At 41.3% G+C, this 14271-nt stretch overlaps 1 protein-coding gene across 3 annotated transcripts in view; it reads left to right on the top strand.

Annotated features, from left to right (window-relative positions):
* GAREM1 (GRB2 associated regulator of MAPK1 subtype 1) overlaps positions 1–14271 on the top strand; it is a 142963-nt gene that overhangs the window by 116584 nt on the left and 12108 nt on the right. For all 3 annotated transcript variants that reach the window (XM_026661837.1, XM_026661832.2, XM_026661842.1), the window contains one exon: positions 3486–4664. In XM_026661837.1, the coding sequence (XP_026517622.1) occupies positions 3486–4664 (1179 nt within the window). The remainder of the gene's footprint in view (positions 1–3485; positions 4665–14271) is intronic.

The following is a 14271-nucleotide window of genomic DNA, read 5'->3' as shown; positions in this document are numbered from 1 at the left end:
AACAGTGTGTCAAACATCGGGGGACTCTTCAGTTAGTTCTGTCTTCACTGGTGAGTACTCTGGGCTATCTAAATTCTGCCTCCATGGAGATGCCAGTCTACTGTCTTTTCCTGTTCACATGCAGAGTATAGAAAAAACATCTTCTGTAACTTGTTTCATACATAGAGGTCTCTGATATTAAGTGTGCTGCTTTTTTCATCATACTAGCTTTGCTCATTTTGTATTGATCTTAGTATTTATCATTTTGTATGCCATCTTAGTATTTATCTTTGTATATGAAGGCAAGCTAGCTCTGTGTCTAATAACACTTAGATAACTAGCTCCACCATGGAGGCCCGAGGGATTGATTATGTAAGGTGCTGAGCACCTTCGCTGAGGAAATGGGTGCCCTCAGCCCCGGCAGGATTGGGTCTGTAAGTCTGAGAAGTGATCACTTAAATTGTGCTATTTGTATTGTATATGACAATAAAGAGAGCCATAGAGCAGCACAGACACAGTAGGATTAAGGTTAATGCATTCTAGTTTTTTGGTTATTGATAATGTGAAATTGTTATGAGTAATGAGTTAGTGAGAGTTTAAATTTCTCAGGACATTGCTACAGGGGCAGAATCACAGTAGTTTAGGTGCCAGCTTTGAGAAATGTAACCTTAAGGATGTGTCATCTTAATTTTTTGGTTGTGTTTTAACACTGTTAGTTTAATGTGATTGTAAATTATAGTGTAAATAGGACACACATATGTTGCTAGTTTGTGTCCTGGAACAAACATTTACATCATCTACACTAGAATGTACAGATATATTAACTAACATGTTAATGTGTTAAAATAGACTAAAAAATCAAATCTAGACATAACCCAGGAAAAGGAGAGTTAGGGTTTCCTTAACTCTCTTTCCAGAATGTTGGAATTAATATGCACTCAACCCACTGAGATCTGTCTTCAACTTTAACTTCACCTTAATAAGGATTTTTAGGTGGGAGCTAAATCTGTTGTGCGATCTTTCAACTTCTGGTTTTCCTTTTTAAAGATAATTATTTTTGTGGTTCTCTTATGATGGTTTCAGACAACAGCTAATCTGTACTGAATTTGCCATTCAGAATGAAGTTTGCAGAGTTGTATTTTATTCAAGGCCAGTACCAGACTGGAACCCTGGCAATACTTTTCTATTGTTTTAACACTTATGTCATTAGTAAAATTTAGCTTCATTTCCTAAATCAACACCGGGTGAATTTATGCAGTAAAGTTATAGAACTCTCTGCTAAGAGTCTGGGTTGAAAACAAAATTAAATTTGACTTGTCCAATTTATTAATCAGTTCACTATTATTTATTTTAAATGCTGCTTTTCTTTTTCTGTAAGAAAAGAATCTGTCATCAATGATAACTAGCATTCACCTCAGCAGACCCATGAACTGCACTCTTCATTGTGAAGCCATGGTGTTAATCACCTTAGAAGCTTAATATCTGGCTAAACGTTTCCTGCTGTTCTGGATTGTTGTAGATCTCTAGGGAACTACAAGTTGTCAAAGCAGCAACTCAGCAATCATAGATTTTATAACACCTCCCTTGCTCTTCCCTTTACTCCCTCTGGTGCCCTTTAAAAAAAAAAAGTGCAGTTAGAAAATACAGCTACCTCTCAAGTCTTAAATTTTGCATTATGTGCCCTACCTCTTCAAAACAATACACATACACTTGCACTTCCATGGAAGTGAATGTTCTTGCAGAAGATGACTCTTTAAGAAAGTCGGTGTGGTATGCACAATGTGTGCTGAGTTTCCTCAACTCCCACCAATTCCAATTCCAAAATGACATCCAGTAACCAAATCCTGAATGTAACTTCCTGTGTACTGGTCTTGAAGAGCAAATTGGAATGAGCTTGATGAAAATGTTAGCAGCAGAAGACTGAATGTTTTCCTTTTATATATATATCAGTGTTTCTGAATGTTGCCTGACCACTAGCGTAAGTTGTGAATGGGTGTTATGTACAATAAAACCTTGGTAGTTTCCTGGATTAGACTGATTAGTGTTGTTTAGATAATGCAGAACTTGAATAACTTCCTCTCAGGAAACACTGAAGCTGAAATGCTAAGCAGACATGCTGAACATACCAAAGCACTTGCGTTGACTGCACTGTTCATACTTGCTGTGAAAGACTCACAGAAGTCTATCACATTTTCACAAATACGGACAAATTGCAAATCACAACTTCCATGGGGAAGGGCAATTACTTACAGCATTTCTCATTTATTTAACAGACTGAGACAACAAAATTGGTTAGTAAGCTGTCTTAATAATTTATGTGGCGGCTATTTGCTAACCGTGTCAGATTTTGAAGCACGGAATTAGGGCTTTACTCTGCACATAAACAGGATGTTCTGTGGGTGGAGAAAACAATTTTTACGTAGTTTAAAAAAATCTGCAAATGAAATCCCTGCTCAACATGCCCAGCCACTAATACTCTGTACTACACTGTACAGCAGGTGCCTGTAACAGGATGGCAAGGTCTGCCTGAAACACCATACTCTGCATACAGGTGTTGATCCTGCTGAGAAAAGGCGAGCTGAGTTCTGTTACTTAACTGGGGAAGGTGTTTTTTACGACACCCAAATATAAGGCAGATAGGAGTGGCTGTCTAGAGAGAGAGAGGATCTAGAGTTCAGTAGTCTTGAGGTAATAACCGTAGAACAACCAAGCCTGGGCATCTTTTTACCCTCTAGTACAATTTCCATAGTAGGAAACGTGACCATACATTTGTTATATAAACAATTAAATCACAATCTAGGTAAAACCAAGGAGGAAGCCTAGGGTCTGGTAGGGAGAGGTGGACAGAGGTGACAGATCCAATATTCTTGACTTAGTGCCTCGACCCCAGAGGATGGGGGTTCACTGCCGTGAGGGCCTGGGAAGGGGTTATACCAAGAAGGTATCTTTACTCCTGGATCACAAGGGAGAGGCACAATAAGGGGGCCATCTCTGGTCCTCAAGGAAGGAAGCTGGAGGGAGAGAGAATCTTTTCTCCCTTTTCTTCCGAGACCTCTGCAGGGAAGTGCCATAAAGCAGCAAACAGGAGAGAGAATGGATGCCAAAAAACTAGGGATACTAATATCTCCCAAATATACTTTACTGCTTTTGGATGGCTGATATTTAAAAGTGAAGAATATTTTATTTGTCCTTCACTAAAAACTAGTCTTTTATAGTCATACTCTTTTTAGCAACTATGTCGGTTCCAGATTACTCTACTTTTTTCTCAAGCAAAACCATAGTAATGTGTGGTGCATATTAGCAATTTTACTTGTACAGATTTTCATGATAAAATTCTTGTGTTTGACTCTATTAAAGTTATTAAAATAAATTAATTTACAGTTTCTTTCAAGACGTAATCTCCCATCCTACTATCCAATCCCACCTAAATAGACTTGGTATGAATTCAGGTGCTGTCTTCACTGTGCAGGGAGAAATATTTTTATTTGTTTATATTTGTATTGCAGGTGGCTTCGGGTGAATGCAATGAAGACACAGAGGTTTATAATATCACCCTCAGCACTGGGGATGAACTCACTTTAATGGGACAAGCGGAAATCCTTTATGCAAAAACGTCCAAGGAAAAATCACGACTCAACACCATCTTCAAGAAAATTGGGAAACTTAATTCCATCAGCAAGCTAGGCAGAGGCAAAATGCCATGTCTCATCTGCATGAACCATAGGACCAATGAAAGCATTAGCCTTCCTTTCCAGTGCAAGGGCAGATTTAGCACCCGCAGTCCACTGGAGCTACAGATGCAAGAAGGTGAGCACACAATTCGCAATATAGTAGAAAAAACAAGGTTGCCTGTTAATGTAACTGTGCCAAGCCCCACACCAAGAAACCCTTATGACCTGCATTTTATCCGCGAAGGGCATAGATACAAGTTTGTCAACATTCAAACCAAGACTGTGGTGGTTTGTTGTGTGCTGCGTGGTAACAAAGTTATTCCAATGCATTTTCCCTTGCACTTGACTCTTCCAAAGTTTAGCCTCCCAGAGAGTCTTGTGAAGGGGGAGCTGTGGCATGAAACCTTGGTCCAGCACTGGTTTAATATCTGCCAGGAACAGTTTGACATAGATGAATATTCCCGAGCAGTGCGAGATGTGAAAACTGACTGGAATGAAGATTGTAAGAGCCCTAAGAAAAGTCGATGCACTGGGCACAATCATGTGCCCAATTCTCTCAGCTATGCCCGGGATGAACTAACGCAGTCCTTTCACCGTCTCTCAGTTTGCGTTTATGGAAACAACTTGCATGGAAATAGTGAAGTGAACCTTCATGGGTGCAGAGATTTGTGTAGCGAGTGGGCCCTGTTTTCTCATGATGCTCTTCAGTACCAGGACTCTGGTGATAGTAGCAGTGACTACCTTTTTCCTGAAGTTAGTGAAGAATCAATGTTTCTACCTGGAAAACCAGAACTCCCTTATGAAGAACTGTGGCTGGACCAAGAATCTGGGAAGCCCAACGATCAGCCTCTTACTCGCTCACTAAGTGAAAAAACCAAATGTGATAATTACAGAAGTTCTTTCCGGTCAAAGGGCGGTACTGCATCTCTTCCTATACCTGGAACTCTAGCAGCAGCAACAAAATCTTCAGATGTTTCCCTACCTCCACCTCCGGTGCCTCCCAAATCAGAAGCTGTAAGTCAGTGTTATTTATTTTTATTTATTTATTTATTTTTAACTGAGTGTGCACTTGGGGAATCATTAGGGCAAGACCCAGTCTTGAGATGGGGAAAGGAGAAATGTATATTGTAATCTAATCCTTGCCATGTGAAAATCATAATATAGGATTGATTTTAAAACAAATTAACAACTAACATTTAATCCCTACACTTTGGGATGTATATTGCCTTGGTTACTGCTCTTACAAATAAGGATTCGCAGATCCTAAATGAGCCCTTCACTTTTCCAATTATACCTCCCCTTCAGTGCCTCACATTTTGCTCAAGCTTTTTGTTGTTGAAGTATGTTGGACGTGAACCCATTCAGAATACCTTCACGTCATCCTCGATTCAACTACAGAGATTGCTGCACAGTGATACTTCAGTATTTTCAATGTGTATCTTGAGTTAATAGTTTGTCACAGTGAACAATTCACTTAAATTTGAAAATGATCATAGATTCCTTTCTCCTCCATTATAAACCTGACTGTATTTTGGAGTATACTTAAACCATCCTCCTCAATCCCAGCCTTTACCAAACCAAAACCAATCTTATCCCTGGGTAAATTCCCCCTCTGCCCCTTAGGAAAGTCTGAGGCAAACTGGACAAGGTATTTGTGAGATAGAAGAGTTCAAAAGTCAAAAATGCTTTTGAGACATTTTTCTTAACTTGGTTTGGTCAAAAGTCACATTTCTAAAACAGCTGGCCTAGAAATTCCAAATTTTGCAGTAATAGATTGGTCTTGGTGAAGACAGGTGCCTTGAGCTAATGCTGGATTTTTTAGGGAGAAAGTGTTGATTATTAAAAGGAGCTTACATTTAAAGTTGGAACCCTGCAGAGTTCTTAGCTCATAAGCCTTGATTATTACTTTTTTACACAGCTTGTTTTTTCTCTGGCAGGGTTCATAATACAAACTCTGTAGTAGTTATTCCGCCTCCTAATACTACCCTGGAATTTGTTTAGATACCTCTGCCCCTGGGACTCACACTTAGGGGCTCCCCCAATCTCCTTAAATAGGCTTGGGTGGAGATTATAACCTTGCATGGGTTGCTGTTACTGAGACTTTCTTAAACATTTTTAAAATCAAAGAAACTCTTAGCCAAAAGGCTCTGATTAGGAATTATTACAAAGTTTGTACCTATCCTGGGTGATTCCTGACCTTCTTTCAAGTATAACTAATGAAGAAAATTTTACGGAGTCTAAACACCTTCATAAAACCAAAAAGAACCGAACCCTCTCCCTCTCAACCCCCTCCCAACTATTATTAACCCTTTGCACATACACATCTGCAAATATACTTATCCACTTGCACATAGTAGTGATACGTTATCAACTGTGGGGGCAATGACAGTGCTGGAGAAGTACACATACAGAACTGGAGACCCAGGATGAGGCCCTCCTGAAAATCAGTACCCATTCCACAAGCTGGAACTGCAGCATTATGTAACCCGTAAACAGAACTCCAAGAGCTGTGCTAACAAACGGTTGGAGATGCACAATTACAATGTTTTGACAATGCTATGTGTATTGTCAAAACAAGTGGCCATGTTAACTTCAGCTGCATTCCAAATGGAAGACAAATGAGCTTCCTGGAAAGAACAGAAGTTCATGGGAGCAGGGTAGATTGGGACTTCACTTTCTTATTGAACAGTATACAATTACTCTCAACTTGGTAGTTTATAATGCTAAATAAAAGCACATGAAATACAAAAACCTTAATTCAATATTGTTCTGGGTTAGTATGACTGAGTTCGGTGAATAGATATTTCCATGAACGATGCCTTTTAAAGTCATCTTGAAAGTATGTCTCGGTGGTGTGTGTTACTTATCAAGGCGTGCGTAATATTTGGCTGAGCAACTTCAGCAATTTTAGTATATTTCTTGCCATGAAATGGAACCAATTTCTGCTAAAGTTATTAATATACATTTTCAGACAGAGTTGGGTGTTTATCTGATGTATGGAATGAATCAGAATCAGTTTTGTGCCTTCCTGGAACAGCTCTAGAAAGAACATCAGCCACCTACTGACTTCATCAGTGGGCTAGGGTTAAAAAGATGTTTGTTCAGTTTCCATGTGAAGTATGTATAGAGCAAGTAGAGCTCAGTAGCTGCTAGTGAACATATGGTTTTGTCATCACTCCCTTAAAATATTTCATAGTATGTCTCCATCAAACTTGGCTAATGCTTGTACTTCTGTATACAAAACATTTAAAATATACATTAAAAAGGAAAAAATGATTTGTGGGACACTTAACTATTTTAGAAGTTTGATCTTTTTTTCTCATCTACAAGATTATCAAAAGATTTTAATCCTATGTGAAAACCATACAATGTATTCTGTAAATATTGTATTAGAAAAATTTTAATAGTGAAAATAAATAGGAAGTCAAGTCACTCCTAAAAAACTTAATGCTGGGTGGAGTCTCTGGTGTGTTTATTTTTTTAAGCATGTGCAGCATGGGGTATACTGGAAGAGTCAAGTTCATGTAAACAAAAAACATTGAAAAAATGTATTTAGGAAAAGCTGAGGTTTTAAGTGGAGAACCCTGTGTATTTGATTTTTAGCCATGAATTTTTTCTGCTTTTAAAACTGTAGGCGAGATGTATTCTGTATCATGGACACATTTTTCAGAAGCTCCTGTGTCACTTTGTTGCTTCTGAAAATTTTACCCCACGTGGTTACAATGGCGGAAGGCTGTGACTCTGGCAGACCAGGTGCCAAGGCCCTAGGTCTCACCTGAACAATGACACACACATAGCTGGAACCAGTCTGGTTCACCCGTGCCTTAGTAGTGTGAAAATAGGTATTAGAATTAAAGAATGTGTTTAGACTTTATGGAATGCTTGTAAGTCACTGCATGCATTAATCTCACTTATAATTTCTGTATCCAATGTTATAAGTAATATCACAGCAATGACCACGTATTATATTACTTTATCAACTACAATTGGTTAATAACATAATAAAAGCATCCTTATTCAGGAATCGTCAATGGACTCCAAAATGTCTACAGCATGAGGCCTGGAGTGTAGAGGGTGGAGGATCTGAAATAGTGATTCCCAAAGACTCTTCAAGCTATTTTGTCTAACCCTGGCAAAGCAAACATATGCAACTAACTAATTTGACCAGGTCTGTTGACCAATAGCTAAAAGATCATCCATTTTTAGAAATGAAAGAATAAAAAAGGGTTACCTACCTCTAACTGTTGTTCTTCTAGATATGATGCAGACATGTACCCCAGGCAGTGGAACTGGAGAACATTGCCTAGCAGTGCCCATAGGGGCAACTGCGCTCACGCTCTGAGGCCTTAGCCCCTTCCTTAGTCATATAAAGGTGCCACTGTTCTGACCCCTTCAGTTCCTTCACACCAAATGTTAGAAGTTCAGACTCTGATGCAGAGGGGATGGCGGGTGGTAGTGGAATGCACGTCTGCATCGCATCTTGAACAGCAGCAGTTACAGGTGGCTAACCGTTTTTTCTTCTTCGAGTAGATACAGCCACGTATTTTATGTAGGTGACTTGAAAGCAGTATTTGCAGGAGGTGTCTATTTTAGGAAGGACTGCAGTGTTGCCTTCCCAAAGTTTGCATCTGATCTGGACACAATGCTGTAATGACACAATGGTTTGCAGAAGTATGCTCAAAGGATCAACTGGCTTCCCTGCAAATGTCCAATATAGGAGTGTCATTTAGATATGCCATTGACGTCGCCTGAGCTCTTGTGGAATGAGCTCATACCGTTTGTGGACTACTTCATATCTGTTGTGATATAGGAAGTTATCCCACCTGGAGATTGACTGTGGAGACACTGCTTCATTTGGTCCTCATATAAAACAAACAGATGCAGTGAAGAACAGAAAGGTTTAGTTCTGTCCAGATAAAATACTAGACATCGCCTGACTTACAAAATGTGGAGACGGTGCTCCTCTGGCATTGAATGCATCTTAAGGGAGAACACCGGTAAATATATAACTTGGTTCAAATGAAACTGGGAAACTACCTTAGATAAAAACTTAGGGTGCAGCCGCAGGGTCACTTTATCTTTGGAAAATCAATGTAAGGAGGCTCTTCCATCAAAGCCTGCAACTCGCACGCTCTCCTGGCAGATATTATTGCCACAAGGAAGGCCATTTGCTGACATAGAAGGGAGAAAGAAGAAGTTGCCAAAGGCTTGAATGCAGGTCCCATAAGAGCTGCTAAAACAGTTTTAAGGTCCCACAAAGTAACCAGCTCTGTAACCGATGAGTGGAGATGAATGACTCCTTTCAAGAACCTCACTCCCATGGGGTTTGAAAGCACCCACTTCCCATGGATAAGTGGATGAAATTCCAAAATTGCTGCCAGGTAGACTTTCAATGAACTCAGCATGAGGCCAGAAGATTGAAGGTGTATCAGATACTCCAAGATGTCCTGGATACAAGCCCGTGTTGGTTGAACTCCCCCAGCTATCGCCCATACTGTGAACTGCTTCCACTTGGCCACATAGGCTGCCCTGGTGGAGGGATTCCTACTGTTAAGCAAGACTTGCCAGGTCGTCTCTTCCTCATCTAACCATGCAGCATCCACACTGTGAGATGCAGGGATGTTGGGAGCAAAACCTGACCGTGATGCAAGTCAGGAGGTCGGGGTGAAGAGGAAGGAATACGGGAGGCCGGATCAGTAGTGTGAGGAGGTCAGAAATCCAACGTTCTCTCGGCCATGTTGGAGCAATAAGCATGACACAGTCCATGATCGGAATAGGAGAAAAGGCATAGAAGAGTGCTGTTTCCCAGCTCAAGTGAAAAGCGTTGGCCAAGGAGGCTAGACTGAGACCCGCAACAGCTGGCATTTCTTGTTTTTGCTCATAGCACACAGGTTGATTGTCAGGATGCCCCAAACTGCAAAGATGGACCACAGGATGCTGGGCTTAAGAAAGGAGAAATTCCTGCCGAGGTGATCCAGCAAGTGATTGTAGATCCCGTGCAAGTGATCAGCCATGAGGGAAAGGTTCCCCTGATGCAAAACTGCCAGAACCTGATTGCCTCCTGACAAAGCATGTTGGCGTGTGCTTCCCCTGCCTGTTCACATAATACATTGCGGTGATATTGTTGGTGAGTATGAGAACTGCTAAGGCCTTGATGTGATCTTGAACAGTCTGAAAAGCATTGTAGATGGCATGAAGCTGCAGGACACTGATCGGTAGAGAAGCTTCCTGTTCTGACCATAGGCCTTCAACCTTCTGTGACTCCAGATGCACTGCCCAACCTATTAAGGAGACCTCAATGACAATAGTTCTGGTCAGTGGAGACTGAGCAGAGGGATTGCCCTGGCACACGTTACAGCCAGCCCTGTAAGGAATTCAGGATTGGCAGAGGAAGATAGACCAGTCTGTCCAGGGGATGATGGTGCAGACGATAGAGCGACTTCAGCCACGTTTGAAGAGAAAAAAGGTGTAGCCTGGCATATTGGATTCCCTGTGTGCATGCAGCCATATGACCTAACAACCTCAGGCACACCCAATCTGTTCTTGAGTATGTCTGTCCCAACACACAGCAAATCTCCTGAATCGTTCAATTGTCAGCAACGCACTTGAATTTGTAGAGTGGAATTTGTAAGCGGTCTTGTTGCGGCTTCTGACCACATATAGGGACGTCGCCTCATGGCTGAAATATATACTCCCAAAGCACGCAGAGTCGTTCTGGAGTCTTTAAACAATTGCATGGTTTCCTTGTTCTTTTCTGAAAACAAAACCCAGCCATCAAATGGTAAACCCTCAATGGTCTGTTGCACATTGGATGCAACGCCTGAGTTCTGTAGCCATAAGACCCTCTTGATGGTTGCAGCCGATGCCATAATCCTGGCCAAGGCATCCACTGTGGTGGCTAAAAACTTCATTGCAGGCAATTCTGGACAAACAGCCTGCTGAAATGAAGGCTCTGAATTCTTCCCTGGAGGCTTCTGGCAACTTGTCCATGAACTTAGACATGACCATGAATTAACAAAGTCATGTTTGGAGAGCAATGCTTGTTGGTTTGTGATGCACATCTGCAGGGAAGAGACAGTATAAATCTTTCTCCCCATCAAGTTTGTCCTCTTGGACTCTGTCTTTGGTTGTAGATATATACCTTCCCAGCTGAGCCCTGTCATTTGCTGCAGTCTCCACCTGAGAGTAAGGGGCCCGGTGGGAATAGAAACCATCAAACTCTTGTGTGGGAATGAATATCATTTCTCCAAATGCTTTGCTGTAGAGGAAAAAAAGTAGGAGTCTATCAGAAGGCCTTTTCAGGCTCCAGGAGAGCCTTATCTATTCAGACGGCTACTCTCCCTGGAGCTGATGCTTGGAGAATATCCAGGAGCTTATGCATATTCTCCTGGAGGAATTCTGACTGGATACCCAATGTAGCAGCCATGCGCTTCAGGAGGTCCTGATATACCTTGAAGTCCTCAGGCACCAAGGGAGGGGAAGATTCCAGCATGATACAAGGAGGCAGTTTGTTGTGTCAACAAGGGATCCTGTTTTGTTCCACAGGATCTGGACAGAAGAGCCCCGTAGGAGCACAGGGAACAGACTGGTGATCTTGCTGTGAAACTGGTCAAAGAGCAGGACCTCAGGGACCAAGGAGCGTCCCACTGATTCCAAGGAGGCCACAGGACACACAGATAAGGCATTGGTGGCCAATAGGCCCTGATCCCAGAGCCTCTGTCCTGACTGCAGGACAGATGCCGATCTCAGCACTGATAGTGATCCGTGGGTGATCTTTGGCGAAGAAGGGGAGGATGTCCCCAGTCTGGATCTTGAAGAATCCCAAAGGTTCTGTGGTGACAGTGCGGGGAGCCAGACCTGATAGAACAAACTGTTACCCGCACAAAATTCTCTGTTTTTTATATATACACACACACACACACACACACACACACACACACACACACACACACACCCTCTCTCTCTCTCTAGGGCACCCACCTTTACCCAGTTCCTAGGGCTCAGGCGTAACCCTGTCAATTTAAGTACCCACACTTACCCAATTCCTAGGGCTCAGGGCGTAATTTTCTGTGGGTTTGCAGGACCTTTTACCAGTGGAAGAGCCTTACACAGTAATACTCTTATCCTCTATTTACTGACAAGTACCAAGCAGAATACATATGCTAAGCCTATGCTGTGCTCACCAATCCTGATCAAGCAGGCGAACTTTCCCTGTTGGCTAGGCAAGGTCAGTCTCATCTGGATTCTGGTCACGGTCATGCAGAGGATTTTGAACCGCTCTGATCTTAGGCTGTGTCTTGGAGGTGAGTTCTTCCAGGTCTTTCCTTCTTATTATTCTTGTGTTCCTTCTCTGCTGGTCTCCTTCTTGGACCCCAGTTTATATAGTGAAACTTGAGTCCTGCTTAGCTATACCATAACCAATTATTTGACTAAAATTTTACTAACCAATCCTAACAACGTTCTCTACCCAATTATACCTCACCAACTTACTTAATTTACACCTAGCAAAATTATGTAACAAACAGAAACAATCAAAGAACCAGACAGAGATCATACAGACAAACAATAGGAAATGGGGACCACAACTATTGATAAGTGATTTCTTGCCAGACAGAATGCTATCAAACTAAGTTTTCTTTAACCATCTTAAGATCTGTTTCTTTATCTGGTGATGGTGGGTGCTATTAGGACGGGGTCTCCGTCTTAACAGCCTGATATTACATTGTTTTAATGTTATTGAGATGGAATGTGAGGATGTGACTTCCTGTATCCTGTGGCCTTATCCTGAATTAAACACAGGATGACAAGGTGATAGGTAGTAAGTGTAATTAATTGTGCCAATATCTCTTACTCTTTCAAGTTTAAAAAAAAAAAATCATAACTCCTTGCGTACTCCATGCATACAATGAGCTGCCCTGAACGGTCTCTCTCTGACCCTAAGGGCATGTTGCAGAACACGCCATATTCACTTTGCTTAGTCTGGCTTCGTTTTTTTAAGTCCCTAGGCATTCTTGGGGGGCACAGCACTAAAATGGTTCTAGAATTTTATGCCTGAATTCAATAACAAACACAAGTAAAATTGATTCCAGTCTTTTAGCGAGAGAGCAAATAGTAGCCCTTAGAGCCAGATTTATTTCAGCATTTTGTGCTGTTGGGCATTTCCTGTCATTTTAACTTGCTCTGGTTGGAGAAAGGAATGTACTGAAATGTCCCTGTCCCTGATTTCCTTTTTAACATCAGTATTAAACGGGTTATTGCATTTGGGGAAGCATTGAAGTAAATTGCAAAAGTTTCCACATTTATTTTTTTTTAAATAAATTAGATCACTTTAAACGCTAATTGCATGTTGCAGTGTTGCCAAGCTGTTAGTTCTGCAGCCATACAATTTCCACCTAAAGTGAGAATTTCCTTTGCTCCATTACATATTTAGCATAAGGCTGGATGCAGTATATGAAGGGCCTGATTGTTACCTGTGGTGGGGATCATTACAAATATGTATGAGTAACTTTTACTCTGAATAAATTTATTTGGTGCAACTAGTCATGTGAGTAAAATTACTCTCCTTCAAAAGGGTTTGAGTCAGGTCCTTAGCCTCTTGGTCCATTCTATGAGGAAAGTTCCTGTGGGTTCTTCTAACTAGATATGGGCCCAAACTGAACCTTTGATAAAGGAAGAATAATTACAATAATGCACCAGTAGTCAAGAATTATGAAAACTGCTCTGATTATGACAATTGGGCCACTGCCTTGACTGTAGCTGTGATATAAGTGTAAGCTGAAAACATGGTGGGAGATGGAAATCCAACCTAACAGAATGAGTTTGTATTTTAGCAGGTTCCTGTGCCCTCATACTTTAACCCATTCATGTTGCATATGTTGCTGGCGGTCTTGATCGCTGAATTTCTCTCTCTCTCTCTCTTTTCTTACCCCTCCTCTCCCCAAACACTGGAGTATATCTAACTCCCTTTTTGAGCTTGGAGGCTTGAGTCCATTTTTACTTTACACCACAAATAGAAGGAAAAATAATTAAGGCCATTTGCTAATTTACATGTAATGTGGTGTAATGGGTCACTTTTAGAGGTTACACTTATTTTTTCAGTGCTTGGCTTCTAAAGTACATCTGGATTTCCGCAGAGCTAAAATCAAGAACTCACAGTCAGACCTAACCTATAATATACCTGTAAAGATGTGTATTGTTGTGATAAACCTAAACCCTCTTTCAGCAGAATTAATGAAGACTGAGAACAAGGGTGTATTAAGTTCAGTTTCCTTGTCAATTCCCCTGAGCTTCTATGACAGATCTGGTAGTAGAAGTAGAAATAGACTTTCTAAATTGTAGGTCAGCCTAACTGAAAGTGTTTGTACTTTAGTGGTTAAGGATGGCAGGGAAGGCAGGACTGGTTACAATGCGCCCTCTGCTGGCTGGCAGAAAGAACTTACACATATTTTCCATCAAAACCACTAGAGCAAGAATGCAAGACAGCAGCAAAAAGTGAAAATGGCAACCAGAATAAAGAGTCAGATATCCCAACTAGTCTGTTTCAGTTCTGCAGTGCTACTGCATCTGCTCTGGAGTGTTACACTGCTCTACAGCCAAAATGCTTCTGAAATAAATGTAGTCA

Source organism: Terrapene carolina, unplaced genomic scaffold, assembly GCF_002925995.2.
Source record: "Terrapene carolina triunguis isolate 2854851 unplaced genomic scaffold, T_m_triunguis-2.0 Scaffold58, whole genome shotgun sequence".
Classification (NCBI taxonomy): Eukaryota; Metazoa; Chordata; order Testudines; family Emydidae; genus Terrapene; species Terrapene triunguis.
The sequence above is the reverse complement of the archived record's forward strand: the minus strand, read 5'-3'. Positions and strand labels throughout refer to the sequence as shown.